Below are 20660 nucleotides of genomic sequence, written 5' to 3' on the forward strand. Positions count from 1 at the left end.
CTTACAGACCCCACGGAAGGGAGATCCACTCTACGACCGGCAGATTTGCTCGTCTTTGGTTGGGCCGGGGGGAAACACGCTTGTGTTGACCTCACAGGGGTATCTCCCTTAGCTGGTTTGAGGGATAATGGGTTTGTAGCTGGGCAAACAATGAAAAGGGCTGAAGCGAAGAAGGTGGAGAAACATGCTAAAGCCTGCGAAAAGAACCAACATGTTTTTGTCCCTCTGGCTTTTGATACCTTTGGCTTCTTGGCACCGGAAGTTATCCGTTTCCTAACCAGGGTCCAACGGGCTGTGCATAGCAATGTGTCGACTCCAAAGGGGCAAGGGTATGTCTTTAGCAAGTTAGGGTTTGCAATTCAGAAAGGGGTGGCGGTGCAGCTTGTTGCCCGCCTACCTGTTATGTTGATGTAATATCTATGTTTCTATATAAATATATATATATATATATATATATATATATATATATATATATATTAATTACAATAAAAGTATTTATTGTTTTCTTAATGGATTTGGTAACGGTTTCTTTGAGCCAAAAGTGCCTTCTTCCAGAAACTGGCAATGTTTTCATAACCGGATCGGACGTCGAACCGGACAGGCTACTGGGTCACCGGTTCAACTGGTCGGACCGGCCGAACAATTTCGGGGAAAAGAATGACGGAAAAGCCGAAAAAAAGTTTTCAGAAAAAAAAATGTTTTTTTTCTTAGAAAACCGGTTCAACCGGTCGGTTCAGTGGGAGCGAGCGAACTGCACATAACCGGACCGGTCGGTGGACCGAATCCCGGTTGAACCAGTCCGACCGGCCGGTCCGGTCCGGTCTCAACAACATTGGGTCCTGGAGCCATATCTATCAAAAATGTTGGAAACAATATTCAAAGGTAAATTGGATGTGAAGGAGCAATAGACTAATAAGTATGTGGTGCCATAGAAGTTACGAATATTGTCGGAACACTTGGGGTGCGACTGGACCGGAAATTTTGATTGGAAGCATGATGAACTCCTCAATTGACACATACAATAAACTGCATAAATTCCTTTAAACTGGTTTAAACTAATCAGATGGATAATACACAAGGTCAAAATTGTTGACTTTGATCATAAAATTGCATAATAAGGAACTAGATATCATATAACAATAATGTAACACACATAATAATACTAGTTAAAAAGATATAACTTTCGTTAAAGTGCGATTAAGGTTCACAAATTACAACTCAATCTCTCTAGTACTAGTTCAACGAATATGGAACGTTGTATTAGATAGCCTGCTCCCGCAAATGCATTCATGTGCGTTTAAGCATATATATTGCACATTTAGCGGAGCATCAGGATCTATTATGGTGTACTTGGCATCAGGTGACTTCTGTAGCAAGTAACTCTTCACATGTGAAACTTGTTTCAACACTTCACTCAACAACCTACACTTGCCTTCAAACAACTTCTGCCTATACAAAAGACTCAAATCGACCTCCAAACTCTTCAAATCCCGAAACGGCGAACACCGATTCTCCAACTCATCCGGAAACAACGAGAGGATATGAACAACAGACGAGTAAACCGCAAGCGAATTCACATTGCGTAAAACATTAAGGAATATCATCAGATCATCAAACAGTTTCTTCCTTTGCGGTATTTCACAATAACCGCCGTACTCTATAATCGTTGTGTCAATATTTTAGGTTCGGAGTCGTGATATTATATAGGGGGTCCTGATCACCGCAGTACGAGATTGTTAGCTCCAAAAGATGCGGAGCGTGTACGCTCAAAGTGTTATCATCTGTTCGAACACAACAAAATACCAATTTTAACTTCTTTAATACAGGAAACCCGGAGAACGGATCAGGATCCATGATAATAGCGTTTCGAAGATGTAAACTGGCCAGATTCTTGAAAGATCCGGATTTTGGTCCCAAATACGAACAACCAATGTCGTTGCGGCTTTCGAGTTTCAAACATTTTAACGACTCGCATGAAGCATGTGACATGATCATCGGCCAGCTCGTCCCTTTTCTATTCCGGCGAATACTAACGTCGAGTTCTTCAACGCCTTGTTCAAACGCGTAGTCGAAAACCTTTTTCAATATCTTGTCGGTGCATTTTCCCAAACGTATGAAGTTTATTCTAACCAACGGGGCCGATCGAGGGACCGATAACACACCGTAAACGAACTTATCGAAAACCCCGAGTTTGTTGTTAAAACTATAGGAGTTGAGGTCGAGAACAGGAACATGAGTCCATTTAGAAGACCATGCTTTCGACAGCAACGATGTCTCAAAGGCGAGTTTGGTGTCAAGAGATGAAAGAATACGAATCTGTAGGTCTTCGGGTAATGTCGAAAGCCGGTCCGCCATTGTTGTTGTGTTTGGTTGTTGTTCTTCATCTCCAAGACGTAATCTTTTGAGGGGTTTCAGCTGGGTTTCGGGTGGTTGTTTACATAGTCGTTTGACCGCCATTGTTGTTTGTTGTAATGATGAAATTTGGTGATTAAGATTAGTGGTTTTTATATAGGTGCTTATAGTCGGTGATGATAAAGATTAAAAGTTTAAATTTTAAATACATATATTAACAGTTACCATATTTACCATATTTGCTGAGTTGTATATTAGGTAAGTAAGGAGTAATGTATTACTAGTTTTAAGTTTATTTTTGTTATACTATTTTATTCATTAGAGTTTAGCAAAATATTTTCAAAAGTTAAAACATTAAATGAATTTCTCAGTTTGTTATCGCTTGCATCGAATTAATTTATAGACAACATATTTTTAGACCTATGTGTTTTTTATTACTTTATAGATAATCACAAACAATATTTGAATTGAATAAGTAAAATGATTAAATAAAAATGAGTATGGTGTAAGTCCCAAAATGATAAATGAGAATTAACATAGATCAAATCGATAACCAGAGGTGTTTTTCGGGTTATTTAGTTGGGTTTCAGGTTAATCGGTTCGGGGTCTTTGGGTTTTCAACGTTGGAAATATAACCCGATAACTAAACCTTTCTACTTTTGGATTAAATGTCTCTTGGGTTTATTGAATGTGGTTAAATCGGGAGTTTCGGATTTTGAAAGTTTGTGTATAGTTCTAATGTTAAAGTCTTGTTTGAATTATGATGTTATATGACTGAAATGATAAAGCAGTTTATGATCTTTTGCTGCATAAAAGCCACATGTTTACCAATTTAAGCTGCAAGGGCATTTTGGTAAAAGTTTTAAGGAGTGATTTGGCAGTATGACTTCAAAGCATTCACAATCCATTCCATACTATATATTTATATATATCATATAATTACATTAAAAATAACTGTATTTTCTTCCTCATGTTTAATTAAATAATATTTTTTATACCTTTATCGTTATCTTTTCCCTCTTTTTCACTCACAACCACTTTTATAAAATATTAAAATATTATACGGTATAAACAGTGAAACCCCAAATTTAACTTTCTCATATAACATTTCCTCTCTTCTTTACTCACAACTACTCATAACCATATCATATAATTTACAAAATTCTCTCACACAAATATAGAGAATAGGCTGAATGCTCTAAGATATAGTCAACTGTGATGTCAAGGGCAAAATATGTTAAAAAAAAATTACACGATTAGATGATTGACCCTAAATATAATAAGAAATTACAAGGTGATATATACTTTTTGTTTACAAAATCTTGTCAATACTCATTTGAAATTCAAAGTGTTACAAATCTGAATACAAATTCATTTAGCTAAGTATATAGTAAATAATTACAATTTGGCTGAAAAATTAAAAATCAAATGCTGTTTGGTAAGGATTTTTTTCCCTAGCATCCATTTTGATATTTAACGAGTGAGTCAAGCTAACATTAGTTTGAGCTCATAACAGTACTAGTTGAGTTGGCTCGGCTTGTATGCTTCGATCCAAGTTGGAACTTGGAAGCTGAACTCGTATTTGGCTTATACACAACTCGAGTAAGATCATGGATATGTTAAATGACATTTTTTAATGGTATTATATGTTATTTTATACAAGTAAAAGTTAGCATAAGTATCATATTATACAAGCAACAATTAACACATATCAAACCAGTAAAATACTTGATATATAAATTATGAAAACTTATTGACTCGAACTTTGGTGTTTGCAAATGAACGTCACTTATGTTTAACCTCACCGTTGGAGACCACTGCTAAAACCCAAAATTTCCAAAACCACACCATATTGTTTGATTTGCAGAATGTTTACTAAGGGATTAACAAACTGATTAAGGAAAAAAAATTGATAAAAAAAATGATTAAAAACCAAAAGGTCCTACTACCGAGATTTGAATTCGGGTTACTGGATTCAGAGTCCAAGGTCCTAACCACTAGACCATAGGACCACGTTGTGTTAAATATTAAGCTTTAAGATACTTAAGGTAAATACATGTGAATCGGTCAAAGGCTCAAGAAAAGAACAGGGTATCCTTTTAATTATGCTGATGAATTACTATTTCGGCTCATTAATATCAAATTTGGATATTTGATTTGATTTATGCTTTTACAAAAAGGATAAATACCATAAAAAATAAAACGATTTTTGTTTTTACTAACAAAATTTTCTAAACAATTTTAATTCATGTTAAATTCCCTTTACATTCTATACTCAAATAAAAATATATGAATTTTTCAAAAGCAATAAAAATACCGGTATATTCAAAAGTTTTTAAGAATAACTAATAAAAAAAATATAGTTCCCGTAAAAAATGTAGGTAAGAATGTAAGCAAAACAACCAAAAGTATTAGTTCCAAGTTGATTTAATAAAAAGTTTTCAAAGTTTTGTTCAAATTTAATACGTAAATAGATTTTAATGTGTAAAGAGAATGTTAAAAGGACTTTATTGAAAAATGTTTAAAAAGTGTGTAGTTTTTTTTTAATGATATTCTACCTTTTATAAAATTATTGTAGTCATCAAAATGATTGGATGGACGCTCACTTAATTCAAAAATGCCTACAGCCTACCCTCTTAAATACATTAACTTGGACAAATCTTTTTTCCAGGTAGTGTTAGATTAAATGAATAGGTTACTACTGTATTGTTATGAGAAACTCTAGTTTCTTTGTTGTTTTAACTACATAGTATTGTGGACGTTCCTGGTTAAATTTTGATGGATTTTAGTTCAGACTGTTAATAATAATTTTATACAATTGTAAATCAAAACCAAACCGCTAGCAAGTAGCAACTAATACTGCACCCAACAAAAGCAAAATGTTATTATCGGTTTTGTCATCGCCTTGGTGTTACGATTTGGCTAATTGTGCCTTTATGATAAGAAAGAAAAAAAGTCTAAAATACAATTAAAATAAAGACATTGACACTTTTCATTCTAGTGTATTGTTATGCAAAACAAAGTATATGTGTATAGTAAAAATGAAATTAGTTAAATGATTTAAATGCCAAAGAAAACTATAAAAAGGTGACATAGCCCAAAATCTTATAACCTGGTTCGGTTTTCTCGGGTCAGGTTCAAGTATAAACCGTAAACTATGCTATTCATATTCGATTTGAAAACCCCTAAAACTGTAAAACATTGTCTACATTGAACATGAAAACCAATATCAGCAAACACCAAACACAAAATCATATGAAACAATTCTCATATCATTATTAATAATCATATACACAATCTATACACAGTAACAACTAACAACTAACAATCCCAATTCTGTTCCAAACTATTAAACCCAAAAACACAAATTATAACATTCAACAAAACCTGAATAAACTCTACGAAACATATTTCCTCCTCTCCGAATTCGCAAACTGTTCGAAGAACAAATCCAACTCCGGGGAATTAAAATACTCCACATCTCCTTTCCGGTGACAGCTGGACGACGCCGGCCGCCGCTTCCTCGGCGGTGGTGGCGGACAATCAAACTTCTCCGGCACCCTTGATTCCTTCGTTGTTGGTGTCGTTGAACCCGAATTCGAACCTTCATCGAATTCTTCAACATTTCCTTTATTATTATTATTATTAGTCGTTACCGGCTTCAATGCGATTCCAGATATCACCCATTTCTTCCCTTCGATTTAATCTCCATCTACTTGATGCTTTTTCGAAAACCCCATATCGAAAAATCGAAACTTGCGGCTTTCGGAATCGATACCGGGTTTAATAAGGTTTAATAATCAAGCAATTTGGGACAATTTGTGACAATTTGAGCAGAAGCAAATGAAATTGAGAGTGTTGTGAGATAAATAAAGAGTTGAATTTTGGGGGGGTTTTGGCGCCAATAATTTGGTAACGGCTATGATTCCCGCGCTTTTTGAAAATTTGGTGTTTTAAAGGAACGTGGGTTAAATTTAATTAAATTTAAATTAAATAGAGGGTTGTGGGCCGTGGGTTCAGTGCCAGGCTATAATGAGTGACTGAGGGCCCATAAGATTCCCAATATTTCTGCCACTATTTCTTGGCCCATAATCAATCATTTTGAAATTATTGTATTGTTATGAATATTATTTTTTAACACGTTTTTTAATATATTTTTTTATTTGTTTGAATGAAATTATAAGTGAAAACCTAAAGAATTTATGAAATAAAGTCGTATTATATAGTTTATCTTTAAAGTGGGTGTAACTTGTAAGACATAGTGATTTCTCATTCAAATAATAGCTTTCATGCATGGATTGGAAGTACTTGAATAACAAAGAATATTTTGATATAACTATTTATCAATATAATTATATAAAAGCTAAAATAAAAAAACATTATAGATAAAGATATAAATCACCTAGCTATTTTTTGAGGAAGAAAAAAAAACATAAAAAGTGGGTTTTTTTACCTATGGGATCTCCCCCTCAAGATCGGACGTGAAAGTTTCCTTACACCCTGCCAAAGTAAGTTAGATAAAGTAAAAAAAAGAAGTTCTTGCTTGATATATTTGATGACATTTGGATGCTAGGCTAGCGCGTCCCCCGAAGGAAGCTCGTACATTAGTCCGTCACATCAGTCCCGACCCCGATACCACCTTCCGGAGGAAACCCACCATATATAAGAAACACCTATGACCTAACCTGAAACCCTTATTTTTTGACACGAGTGAGACTTGAACACAAGACATTCATTTTCTAAATGAAGTATTTGTGCCTCGCCTCAACCACTTGGCTGTAAAGAGGGGCTAAATGCAAGAATGAAATTTGGAGACACCAATTATTACTGAACGGGTAACATGAAGTGAGAGACAAATTCAAGATCTCATGTGATCTTTGTAAATCTTCATATTGATTCTATATCATAACCTATAAACATATATAAACACACATGGAGAAGATCTAAAGATTTAGTCGCAACTTGCAACTTGCAATCTCATTTGATTTAAATATCTTCAAATGATTCTCCTTCTGTGAGTTTGTCACGTTTTTTTACAAAGCTTTCTAGTATGTGTGTGTGTGTATATATATATGAACAATCTTTAAGGAGATGAAGACCGTGTTCACATTTATACTCACAAACAAAACGAAAGAAACTAAAGGAATCCTAATCTAATGGTATCAAGTTACGTACTTAATGATGTTCTTCCTCAAGTGATTGAGGGTTAGCAATCTGTCACACCCCGGTCGTAATGGCGGAAAACCGAGGCGTGGCGACTAGGTCGTGATTGATTGAGCACAATAGTATAAAAGTCTAAATGCATAAACATAACCAAACTGTCAAATATTACATCATCCAGGTAACATGAAACAAATTGTTTTAATACAAAATATCAAGTTTCCAAACAACTCCTAGCCTAGCCTTCATCTCTCTAAGGCCTCTATCAGCTATTAGCTACTTCCTGCTTCATTTCCTGAAAACATGTAATAAAACGTCAACTACAAAAAGTAGATGAGTGAATTCATAGGTTAACTAATACTGTAGTGATAAGCCCTACACAAGCATACTAGGCTAAGTTGTAGGGGTTTATATATAGGGTGTACCATCGGCTAACCCACCACTCCTACAACTTATCCTACTATGCTTGGTATGCTTATCATCTCAACTGAATCTGCAAGAGTTTCGGATAAAGATTCCAATTATTGTTTCCATGCATGCAGGAGGAACGGTATCAAGGATATATGTATAAGATACCCAAGAATCATATGTAACCATGCCATGATGAAAAATGATAATGATGCATAATGATCACACAAGACCTGACATCGACCCCACACAAGACCACACTATGCTACTTGATTTCCTTGATGGTAACCCAAATCGATCACTTTGGGTACCATGAGAGAATTCTAAAGCGTACTTTAGTATCTCTTGGATTCCTAATCGATCACTTAGGAGATCCTTCGGATCCTTAATCGAACACTTAAGAGATCCTTCGGATTCTTAATCGAACACTTAAGAACCCCATAGGTCACGTGTATTCTAAATCGATCACTTTAGAATCCCACATCTAGTGACGGCCTGTCTACCAATCGACCACTTGGAGATCAAACCTATGCACTATTGTGACCTATATTGCCACTGTTCACACGATCACAAGACTGACCAATGAATAATGTGTTTTCATGATAAAGTATAACGGGTACATGACTTTGATTTCCAAACGTCCAATGTTCCCTAAACGCTGAGTGATTCCCATATTTACTCCTGAATATTTGATTATGCATACACAACTTCCGAGAAAGTTAAGGTACGCGTAACCTGCCATGATTACTTGTTTTCCCAATGTTCATTGTTTGCAAAAGATTTGTCAAGTGTTTATGATAAGTAATGTTTGAATAAATGTGTTTTGTCAAAACGTGTACATTTACCATGTTTTCACCCCCAATGATTTGAAAGGCTTTAAAAGAAAAATGGGGGCTATGAACTCACCTTGTTGACTAGGTGTGGTTGCTAGGGCGGTCGGGTGCTGTCAAACGTCGATCCTCTAAGTCTAGACAAGGACATAATAAGTTAACAACGCAGTTTAAGTCTAAGAGTGTAAGCCTTACACGATCTCGAGCAAAAACTAGGTTTTAAAGACGAAGCAGCTTGGTTCTGACCTGATTCGATCGAATAGGAACACATTCGATCGAATAGACACACATTCGATCGAATAGGAACACATTCGATCGAATAGACACACATTCGATCGAATAGAAACACATTCGATCGAATAGACAGACGTTCGATCGAATACGAAGCTCATTCGGTCGAATGAGTTGGAGACCATTCGGTTGCTTTCCTATTCGGTCGACTGGACTGGTTCGATCGACACATTCGATCGAATGAACTGATTCGATCGACTGGTTCGATCGAATGAACTGATTCGATCGACTGAAAGCTGGGCGACGGAGATACCCACGGGTTTTCCAGATTTTCCAGATTTTTTGACCCAAAATCGAAGTTTTTGACATGGAAATGCTCGGGATTGAAAGGGGTATCGATTCCTAGTACTTTTAAACACAAAAGCTTGCATTTTGACACCAAAAATGACGGTTTTTGACCAAGAACACACTTGACACAAAAGTCGGAGTTTTTGCTCGATTCGGGGCGGGTTTTGGTTGTAAAAACGTATGATTTTCAAGAAGATCTTACCGACAACAACGATAAACAGATTGGTGGACTCGAATCTTAGATTGGATGACTTTCTCTCACTACTCTCTCTCTAGAAGTGGGAGTGTTTGGGTGGGAAGTGTTGGTGGAAATGAAAGAGATGGTGTAAGAATACTTGATTTTCCGCTTAAATACTCGGGTGACTCGGGTTCGGGTTTAGGCTACCGACGGGTCAAGACTAGTCGAGTTCATAAGTTTTTAAACAAACTAAAACTTTTTCAGCAAAACTTTTATAAACCATTTTCCGAATAATTATTTAAAATCTTTTTTTTTTTTTTTTTTTTTTTTAAATAAGAACATTTTATTTTTCAAAAGCATAAAAATTAATATTTTCCAGGCGTAAATGTCGTTTTATAAAATAAACATTTCAAATGATAAAAGCAGATTTCTCCAATGATATGGGTTCCGAACTTATCGTCCAGAACCCCAAAGTGTATAGTTTCCGATGATTCCTTGATTTTTGTCTACCAGTCAAATTCCAGGGCGTTACATCCTCCCCAACTTAGGGGAATTTCGTCCCGAAATTTAGCTTTTTAGTATACTTGATGCATCGATGATTAAGATTACATGATCCCATGATGACCACTATGCGCCACCACTTCTAATATTCGTCTCAGGCACCACCCAAATCAAGCCGAAGGGGCTTATATATAGGGTGTACCAGCGGCTAACCCACCACTCCTTCAACCTTACTTGGGTGTTTCCTTCGACTCCTATTAGATCAATGACACACAGGACGACACACTATTTTCCACTACGAGGCATCATCCTCAAGCTTTACATCAGACATATTCATTTCGGATTGAAGGGGTTTATATATAGGGTGTACCAGCGGCTAACCCACCACTCCTTCAATCTTCCGCGAATATTACCCTCGGTAATTCTTGAATTCAATGTCTCACAGCTGCCACGCTAACTATAAGTCCCTAATTCCAGGTTTCGCTTCAGACATATTCAACTCGTGCCGAAGAGGTTTATATATAGGGTGTACCAGCGGCTAACCCACCACTTCTTCAACCTTTGTCGAATATTTCTCTACACGAACCTTGAGTTCACGACTTCTAGTTACACAATAGCATATTGCTTATACACGTATACACCTGTGACCTTGATGAGTCATATGATGTGCAAATGTGTAGATTTAAGAGTATGATTAGTATGCGTCTGAGCTAGCCGTTGTCGTTCTAAGAAAAATAAAATACTGAGCTAGTCGTTGCCGTTCTAAGTAAAATAAACTAGAAAAGAGAAGAAATATAGAGAGAGGGAGGCCGGAGGGGCTGCTGAGAGAAAGAAGCAAGGATGGAATTGTTGAGTGTTGTTGATAGGTGTTGGTCTTCGGCGATAACAATGACAATCAGCGACAGTAATAACCGTCAATGAACGGTGGTATTTAAGGATGCTCACTAGTCACCAGGAGTGATGATAGTCATGGTAAAGCTATAGGTTATTCTTAGAAATGCGAGGTTTCAAATCCTTGCAAGGTAAAGATGGAATTTAGGTGTCAAAAATTCGTCACTCAAAATAAAGATTAATAAACTTATTTGTTGGAAATAGTTAGCCAACTTTTAGTGATCTTCAGTAGCGATACGCTGTGGTCACCTGATGAGTCAGTATACGAGGTAAAATCTTATAATTTTAAAATATATAAATTATTAGTGTGAATCGACAATGGGTTTCAGAAATGATTATTGGTTTGTAATATGGGTCGTATCGTACAAAAAAAAAATGAAATTAGCTTGTCAAGCCGAAAATAACTCGTGTTTAACCTAAGATACTTCTGGTTAACAAAGAATAGCTTAGAACCAACCAATCAAGCTTGAAAACCTAGAAGTGAACACTTCAAACAGAGGAGTTTATTCTAACACTTTCAAACAGAGGTGAGCTAATAACTAACAAAGGTGAGTTTGTGTACCCCGGTTTTGGGCATGTAATATATATTGGCTATGTAATGAATGTCATTTTTTCAATGTGTTCTAGTCCATGAAATAAAATCCCTTCTATGTGAATTATGAAACATGCTAGGAACCATGACTTAATTCCAACATTAGCAAATTACTAGAAGAACATCCAAAATGTTGCTGTTACTGTAACATACAAACTTGCGTATAAACTTAGTGTTACATAACAAACTTTCGTATAAACTTAGTGTTACATACATGCATACATAGACCGTTAACGTATGTGAATACATAGGTTCAGGTAACGACAAACCAGAACTCACGAGTGGAAATAGATTAGCTTGAATTTCTTCACGAGGTGTCAGAGTTCACCGCCTAGACATCATAAGAGCAAAACGCTTAATCCATGTATGCAGTTATATTAAAGGTGTCAGAACATGTTGGTATAATGGTATATAAGTTACCTGTTATTAATAAACTACTGGATAATGTAAAGCTCTTGTTTAGCAATGGAGTATCGACCGATGATACTTCCAGCTTCCATAATGAACTGTTCTTGAAATGTTCCCATTCTTTTGCTAGGTATGTCGATATTAAGATCTTTAAAATCTGGTACATCTTCTGCTTGTATACCATCTCCACATATTAGAAACTGGTTTCCAACAATAAACGACCCCGAAACCCTTATTGCAACTCCATCTTCCCCATGAGCTCTACATTGCAGCTTCTCAACCACGTGCACAAGTTTTTCTGAAGGCCATTCGCCAGCTAATGTACTCCTAATGTTTGATAAAGTCGTGAAGATGTCATCCGGACCAATAGATTCACTCCCTGAGAAGCTGAAAATAAGAAAAGCAAGAGAATTGTATCAACTTAGCCCAAGTATTTTGACCCTATTTTAAAACTGAGGTTAAAACTGTCATTATACCTGAAAGTTGAAGATTCATTATAGAAGCTCTTTGCATATTGCCAAAGTTCATCACACCCGTCAAAGAGTAAATAATAATGTACTGCTAGCATCTAATGATACAAAAACACAAGAGAATATAAATGTTAGGTAATTAACAATATTTTAAATGTTATTAAGTGTTACTTTTAAGAGAATAACAACTTACGTCTGCTAAATCTTTCATTCTTTGTGTTGGATCGAAAATGTTACGGACAAATGCTGCTAAATCCACTTTGGAATCCTCATATTTTTTAATAAATGGATGTGAAAGAAGCTGCATTAAGTATACCAATTACAAACAATAAGTTCCTTGAAAAATCTTCTGAATTTTCACATATTCTAACCTTTTCTTTATTACCTGCTCTGCTGTTGGTCTTGCATCAGCATCTTTCTGTAAACACGCTTCGATGAACGAACAGAATTCTGGAGAAAAAACGTCTTTTGGTGGTGATGGAGACGGGTCGTCCAGGATCTGTTAGTAATTTTGTAAAGTCAAAATAGATTGGAATGACCCTAAACGCATTGTCCAAATGTTTTACCATACAGCTTGAAACTTCATATAACAAGCATAAACAAAAGTTGCATAATAATAACACATGGTAATTATACTATGCTAGTCTCAAAACATTTAATAATAACACATGGTAATTATACTATGCTAGTCTCAAAACTTTGAGTTTATATTAAGAATTTAAGTAGTGACATTCATATGTTACCTGCAACATAAGATTAACAGGTCCTTCATTTGCTGTATATGGAAATTCTCCGGTACCACATTCAAAAAGAGCAAGACCAAGGCTCCAAATATCAGCTGGATACGAATAACTTTCATTTCTGATACGTTCCGGTGACATATATGTTACAGTTCCAACAAATGTAGCACACTGAAAATATAATATACGGATATTACAACCACATTTATCAACAATTGTTAGCTTTGATCACAATAAACATACCATTGCCATAGAATTCTCTAAACCAGCACTTATCCCAAAGTCTGTTATTTTTGTTTCTCCCTTGAGATTCACAAGCAGATTTGCAGGCTTAATGTCTCGGTGAACTAAGTATCTAACTCCATGCAAGTAGCTTAGTCCCTTGAAAAAATATATATACATGAAATACTGATTATAATGAAATATAAAAAGAATAAAAAAATCGTATCTTACTTGCAAGAGTTTTTGGACCATCAGAGAAAGAACTGCTTCAGGTATACATCTTTGTCTTTTAATAATATCAGCTAAAGAACCACCATCCATGTATTCTAGAGCAATACTAATTTGCCCTGAATCAGGCGTGTAAAACGCCCCATAAAATTCAACAAGACCTTGATAACAAGGGGCCTCACACAATGTTCGTATCTCAGTAAGAAGCTGTTGCCTCTTTTCCTGTATTCAAACATTTAGAACATAAGTTTATGAAAAATAAAATATAAAAAACAGACTATTACATTCCAATACTAAAAGCGAAATATGCAGACCTTTTCAAAGATGTTTATCTTCTTTAACGCGATTATTCTATGCGTGGGAATATGAATCGCTCGTTGAACCACACTGCTCGCACCACTGCCTATAGCCCCGAATATCCTCATTTCATGTGAAGCACATTGATAAGTCTTCTCCATTTCATCCACGTCTTTCACGGGTCTCGATGTGCATTTTTGCAGTCCAAGCTCATTAATATTGTATACTCCATAAGACCTACTGAGTAAGTTAACAGTCCCACCATCTGACAACTTCACATCCGCAAACAAGACACAGGTTAAATTGTTGTAAACTATAACACAAATTGCAATATTTTAGCTTAAACTTTAACTACCATGTAGGAATCAGAAGGATCCAATGTCGATCCCGAAGAAAAACCCTTCTCGGCATCGAATAGTGGTACTAATTTCTTTTTTAACTCCGCTAGCCCTGCCATTGTAGATAGATTCAATCCAATGCTACCACATGCTTCTATCCTGCCAATAACATAAACATGCATCAATTTCTCATCTAATAACATAAAATTGCATAGTTACAAGCCCTAATCAGATCAACGTTGATTATCTATCCAATTTAAATAATTTCATTTTAATTATTTTATTATCGGGCTCCTTTATATTTCATTAAAAGTAGTGTTTATATTGAGACATAAGGCAAGCCTTTTTAAAAACAACATTTAGAAGATCGAGGGGTAGTAACATTAATATTCATGACCCGTTGGACACGGCCAAGTAACCCTACAGACTAAGGGGCTAGGAAACCAAAAGTATCGAATTAATAAATAAAAACATTTGGTTGTCTAGGGTTTTGAATCATTTAGGGTAGTTTTGTATATGATCTACTACTAGTGTTACGAATTGAAAATTAAAAGGTTTAGAGTACCTGAATTGTGTTCCAGTGGAATAATAATAATAATAATATGATGTTACGAACAGAGGCGGTGGAAGTGATGAGCAACGGTGGTAAGACGATCAATTCGGAACGACGGGAATGAGACGACGGTTGTGGGATTTAGAATAATAATAATAATAACAATTGAAGTGAGGATTGAAATTGGATTGGATGAGTAGATTTGATTTGGGATCGACGAGGAAGAAGAATATTAAAAGAATAATAAGGGAAGAATAAGAAGAAGAACTCAAGAACACGTTAAAAGGTCAAAGGTTTCGGTCGCTTTATTTCACCTTTTTTGACGTGATACTAGAATGAATTATATACGGCATATAGGACCTTTAAGATTAATGTTCTTCATTAAAGACTCTAGATTGTTGAGTATTCGAATCTGACTCGAGAAATTCGAAATTCAGTTCGACGTATATTCGACTTTTAATCATTTGAATTCAGTTTAGTAATCGAGTTTCAAATCGAATACGAATTTATGATTTCAAATTCGATTCGAAATTCGAACGCAAGTTATGCTTTTTATTTGATTACAAAAAATACATATGTATAAAAAAAATAAATTATAGAAGTTTTTAAGTTTTAAAAAATAAAAACTAAAAAGTTCCATCATTTTTGTATTAGTTCATGTAATTAAATGTACCATTTGAATATTTAGAATGTTATAACTTTGAATGATTTATTTGTTTTATAGTATTTTTTTTTTTTGGTTAAAAGACTTCAATCTATAGTGGTTTTGAAATTGATATTAAAATAGATTTTTTAAGTGAATGTGAATCAAATTCGAATTTAATTGTCGAACCGAGTTGAATTTCGAATTAGTTATTTTGAAATTGAATCGAACCGAATTTGTCGAATTTATTTTCAAATTCAAACCTAGTTTCAAAATTCCAAATTCGAATGCCCGATTCGTTGAACATCCCTACCCTAGAGCACCAATGACGTGCTCCGTCGTCCGAGGTCTGGGTCTAGGTTGCAAAGAATGGACGGGAGGGAGGCAAACTTCCTTGTTATGGAGCCAAAGTTTAGGTCTGGGGTTCGTCTCTACAAACCGTGGAGCGGATGGTTAAGGTGGTGTTGTTTCTCACATCAAATATATGTACGCATGCATATTGTATATATAATTTTATTTAAATTTTTTTAATGGGTTTGTGGAAGTTTGGTATCCCGCGTAAACGGGTTTAAAGCAATTAATTATATATTCTACTGCATTTAGGAAACTTAATATGTTACATTAAAAATTGTCTTGTCATAACATAGTAGTTAGTGCACACTAATTTGTAGACATCGTAACACAAACTTATTCATCCATCAAGATATTAGCATTGTTCTTTTAAGATATATTAAACTTGCATTAGAACAAAATTGATTGGAAATTGAGTTTTTAAGACAATCAAAACAAGGGTAAAGTTAAAATACAAAGGACAACAAATAAGAGAATGGTGAGAAAGAATCCAGTCTATTGATCTTACATTTGAATGGCTGAGATTAATTTAATAAATAAAAATTGATGGAAATGGCATGAAGGTAATAACACACATTTGTTGACTTTCTCTCTACATATGCAAGACACATGCCAATTCCTCCCATCATTTTAAAATATCCATAACTTTTTCATACGACATTATTTTTTTAAAAAAAAGTCACCATAATAATAAGCGTTTTTTATCTTTAATATGAGTATCATATTGTTATATAAAAATAAAAAAAATTAATGGGTTTTTTTTAATTATGTTTTTTTGTTGTTAATTGTGTTATTGTGTAATATGTTGTTTCCATTGTGTTTTACGTTTCAAGTCATTGTTATATATATTCACCATTGTGTCTTACGTTTTAGGCCATTGTGTTATACGTATTTACCATTATGTCTTACGTTTTAGGTCATTGTGTTATACGTATTCACCATTGTGTTTTACGTTTCAAATTATTGTGTAACATGTATTAATCATTGTGTTTTATGTATTAGATAATCTGTTGTTATTTTATCATTAATTTTACATATTATTGTTACACAATGGTGTTATTAGTATTTAAAAAACATAATGATGAGTTGAAAGACACAATGACGAAAAAAAACATAATGATATGTGAAAAGACACAATGGTGTGCGAAAAAAGACACAATGGTGTGCGAAAAGGCACAACGGCGAAAAAAGACACAATGATAAACGAAAAGACACAATGGTGTGCGAAAAGACACAATGATAAGCAAAAAGACACAATGGTGTATGAAAAGACACAATGACAAAAAAAAGACACAATGACGAAAAAAGACACAATGATAAACGAAAAGACACAATGATGAAAAAAGACACAATAATAAGCGAAAAGACATAATGATGTGCGAAAAGACACAATGATAAAAAAGACATAATGACGAAAAAATACACAATTATAAGCGAAAAGACACAATGATACGCGAAAAGACACAATGACGAAAAAAACACAATGATAAGCGAAAAAACACAATGGTGTGCAAAAAGACACAATGATGAAAAAGACACAAGTATAAGCAAAAAAACACAATGGTGTGCGAAAAGACACAATGACGAAAAAAGACACAATGATAAGCGAAAAGAGACAATGGTGTGCGAAAAGACACAATGACAAAAAAAGACACAATGATAAGCGAAACGACACAATGGTGTGCAATAAGACACAATGACGAATCAAAGACACAATGATAAGCGAAAAGACACAATGGTGTGCGAAAAGATACAATGACGTGATTTTTGTTTGAAATTTTATATAACAAAAATCATACTCATATTAATATTAAAGATAAAAAAACGCTTGTTATTATGATGAATTTTAAAAAAAAAATATTATACGAAAAAGTTATAAACGTTCTAAAATGATGGGAGTGTTAGCATGTGCCTTGCATGTGGAGAGAGAAAATGTGTACAATTACCTTTATACCCTTTTTCCTTTGGTCCCCACTTAACACATGTCAATTATTTATGGCTTCTCACTCACACTTCTCATTTTTATTACCCTTTGTAGAATAATTTGACACTTAAACCATTACCAAACCTAAAATATAATTAATAATCGACATGACTAAGGATTGAATCTATACCCTCCTTAAATAATATATGATCAAATAAAAACCTGGACAAAACATAAAAAACAGATCAAACATGAATGAATATATCCACAACTGTTACGCAACACCCACACAATAAAAGGAGCATTAGCTAAGTTCCATTCGAAGCAAAAAATGACATGGTGGTTTCAATATACACTATCGGCAACAACATAACAAACTTTGAGGTGACCTGGCAACCCATGCTTCCCCGTGTGTCGAAGAGTGGGCTAGTACTAGTAGTGACTAAGTGGAGCAGGCTTGTTGAAAATTTGTGGTAATTTTAAAAGTGATTCATAAAGGTAGAAAAAAATGAAAGGTTTTTAAGTAACATTGCGTAAGTTAAGTATAAAGTTAAACCATCGGTTATGTAACAATAAAAAGCAACTTTTTAAAATTAACTAATTTCGTTTTTCTAAGAACTTTTAATATGTATAATCATGATTACAATTATTTTATTCTTGCATTAATGAAAGTTTATAAAAGTTACAACATTTATGAATATTTCAAATATCAATTTATAAATCGAGCGATCAAATGTATTTTAATATTGCTAAAATAAAGAACAATTGAGTTTTTGTAGATGAGTTATAGCGTGAGCAATATCTCTATCTCTTGGAATGTAGAAAATGTTTTTTCTCGTTTTATTCTTTATAGTCCATGCTATTAGCTTTTGTCAAATTTTAGTAGCATTTATTTCGTTATATATTTGTTTAAAACACAAATGCATAAATAACATCTATATTATCAAACTTAACAAAATAGACTCGATCGTTAGAGTCGTTCAGGATCAGAAGACAAATAAGACTAGCCGTTTATAAACGGCTAGAATTTATCCTGACACAAAAATTTCAAAAGTACAATTAGTACATGAATATAACCGATGAAATCAATACACGTTTACATAGCCTAGTTAAATTTACTTATCGACTGCCCTCTCTTTTATAGTTACCAACTAAATTAGCCCCCAACTTTATCTTACAAATTAAACCTTCTTTTGAAATCAACATGAGATTTAGCTCCCTCTTTATACTATTTTGTTTTGGTTAGTTGTTTTTCGTGATGAGCTAAATCCTAGGATCCTATTTCTCATCTCTTATAATTGGCTAGTTTCTAACATATTCTCACATGGAAAATTAAAACGTACAAGTGTACAACTATCCATGGGATTCCCTAGCTGGCACATTTAAATATACAAACAAAATCCACGCAACCAACTTTCTTCCACGTCGTCACATACGTGTCATCGCCATGCACTCACCAGTTCATCTTTATTAACACCTTCATTTCTCATATCTTCCATTCATAATACATACGTACATTGCTATTTGCTAATAATAATAATATCATCATCAAACCATGGCTAGTACAGATCGTTATCCCCACGCGGTCCATGTTCACACCATTCATGAACGGTTAGACCACCCCGACAACTACCACCCTCACCAACAAAGCCTATCAATGACCAAAGTCCTGGCCGTTGTAGTCTTACTTCCGGTGGGTTTAACCTTACTTGGTCTCGCTGGCATCACCCTAGCCGGTACCCTGATCGGGCTCGCTCTAGCCACCCCGGTTTTCGTTATCTTCAGCCCGATTCTCGTCCCGGCTGTGCTGACGATCGGGCTGGGCTGGCGATGGCGGGGTTTCTAACATCGGGTACGTTCGGGCTGACGGGTTTGAGCTCGTTGTCGTTTTTGGTGAATAGTTTGAGGCAGTTAACTGGGTCCGTACAGGATTTGGTGGAGTACACTGGACAGAAGACTAAGGATGTGGGGTATTCAGGACAAGGCTCATGAGATCGAACCTGATGAGGACCAGGTTCATGGTGGTGGACGTGTTGCGACAAAGCGGATCCAGCTAGGGTTGCTTTAAGACTTTAAGTGAATGTATATAGTCTTGTGTGGTTTGTTTGTCTTTTTTTAATGGTGAAATAATGTAATGTGGTTACGATTATGAAGCTTTTCTCGTTTATGAATGTGTGTTTTGTTTTAATGGTTATAGTAATGTTATATCGTGTGCTTGTGTTAGTATAAATACAAATCCAAAATTATTTTGTGGTGTGATTTTAAGGTCTTTAGCAATAGTTTAACAAATTAAGTTATTGAAATGGTAAAACCAAAAGCAGAGGCCCTCCCCTCTCACATACTAAAAAACGATTCAGCTCATCCTCAAGCTTCCCTCTCGCTTACTTAGACCATTTCCAATACAAGGGGAAAAAAAGAGCCATTAGTTGCCCTTAATGATGTGGCTAATGACATGGATGAGAGAGAGTGAAAAAAGCCCTTAGCTAAGGGCTTAAAAAAGAAGAAGATAATAGTGTTTTGTGAGGGAAGATGTGGGACCCACATGATAAGAAAGGAAAAGTTTTGATGTTAGTTAGCTTATCTGGCATTGGTACATGAGAATGACACATGGTAAGGGCCACTTGTATTGTGGATGGTCCTATTATGTTTGATAGGTTTATTGGATACAAACTCTCATAGTGTAATAGAATACTTTACTTAAAAACTGGTTTTCACTTAAAACCGTTAAAAAATGATACAACCAGTTAAATTGTATTGTATCGATTGAATAGTTTACCATATAATATAGATCGACTTCAATGCGACTTCAATTCAAAAAATAACCTAAAAGTTAATCCTTCTTAGAAATAATACAAAAGAATTTGATATTAAAAAAAAGTTATTTTTCTAAATTAAATAAATAAAACAAAGACAGAATTACAAATTTTGTCCTTTAAAAAAAGCCAAATTACGGTTCATGTCCTTTTTCTAGTTTCTTTGCAGGCGGTGTCCTTTA

The 20660-nt window shown here is 34.8% G+C and overlaps 2 protein-coding genes and 1 pseudogene across 2 annotated transcripts; 1 reads left to right on the forward strand and 2 right to left on the reverse strand.

Moving 5' to 3' along the window:
- Nucleotides 1–1238: 1238 nt before the first annotated feature.
- Nucleotides 1239–2457, reverse strand: LOC143613366 (F-box/LRR-repeat protein At3g26922-like). The gene is made up of 2 exons (XM_077087089.1): nt 1722–2457; nt 1239–1657 (listed from the first exon to the last, which is right to left on the reverse strand). Exons 1-2 carry the CDS (start codon nt 2455–2457, stop codon nt 1239–1241), a joined length of 1155 nt encoding a protein of 384 aa, XP_076943204.1.
- A 9094-nt stretch (nt 2458–11551) lies between these two features.
- LOC143613360 (mitogen-activated protein kinase kinase 3-like) lies at nt 11552–15005 on the reverse strand. Its single transcript, XM_077087086.1, has 12 exons — nt 14760–15005; nt 14212–14353; nt 13874–14128; nt 13563–13781; nt 13353–13490; nt 13113–13280; nt 12755–12868; nt 12563–12670; nt 12376–12467; nt 11912–12286; nt 11692–11822; nt 11552–11647 (listed from the first exon to the last, which is right to left on the reverse strand). The coding sequence occupies exons 2-10, from the start codon at nt 14311–14313 to the stop codon at nt 11926–11928; spliced, it is 1557 nt and encodes a 518-aa protein (XP_076943201.1). The 5' UTR covers nt 14314–14353; nt 14760–15005; the 3' UTR covers nt 11552–11647; nt 11692–11822; nt 11912–11925.
- Nucleotides 15006–19035: 4030 nt separating this feature from the next.
- Nucleotides 19036–19733, forward strand: LOC143613370 (oleosin-like; annotated as a pseudogene).
- The last annotated feature ends 927 nt before the right edge of the window (nt 19734–20660 follow it).

Source organism: Bidens hawaiensis, unplaced genomic scaffold (genome assembly GCF_021521415.1).
Source record: "Bidens hawaiensis isolate Kalapana, Puna unplaced genomic scaffold, B.hawaiensis_p1.1 tig00037193_1, whole genome shotgun sequence".
Taxonomy (NCBI): Eukaryota; Viridiplantae; Streptophyta; class Magnoliopsida; order Asterales; family Asteraceae; genus Bidens; species Bidens hawaiensis.

Coding starts and splice junctions, on each gene's coding strand:
- LOC143613360 (XM_077087086.1), bottom strand. CDS start 14,313: ATGGCAGGGCTAGCGGAGTTAAAAAAGAAATTAGTACCACTATTCGAT. Junction 14,129..14,211: donor ATCCTTCTGATTCCTACATG/GTAGTTAAAGTT, acceptor GCGGATGTGAAG/TTGTCAGATGGTGGGACTGT. Junction 13,782..13,873: donor AGATAAACATCTTTGAAAAG/GTCTGCATATTT, acceptor GTTTGAATACAG/GAAAAGAGGCAACAGCTTCT.
- LOC143613366 (XM_077087089.1), bottom strand. CDS start 2,457: ATGGCGGTCAAACGACTATGTAAACAACCACCCGAAACCCAGCTGAAA. Junction 1,658..1,721: donor GCTAACAATCTCGTACTGCG/GTGATCAGGACC, acceptor CAACGATTATAG/AGTACGGCGGTTATTGTGAA.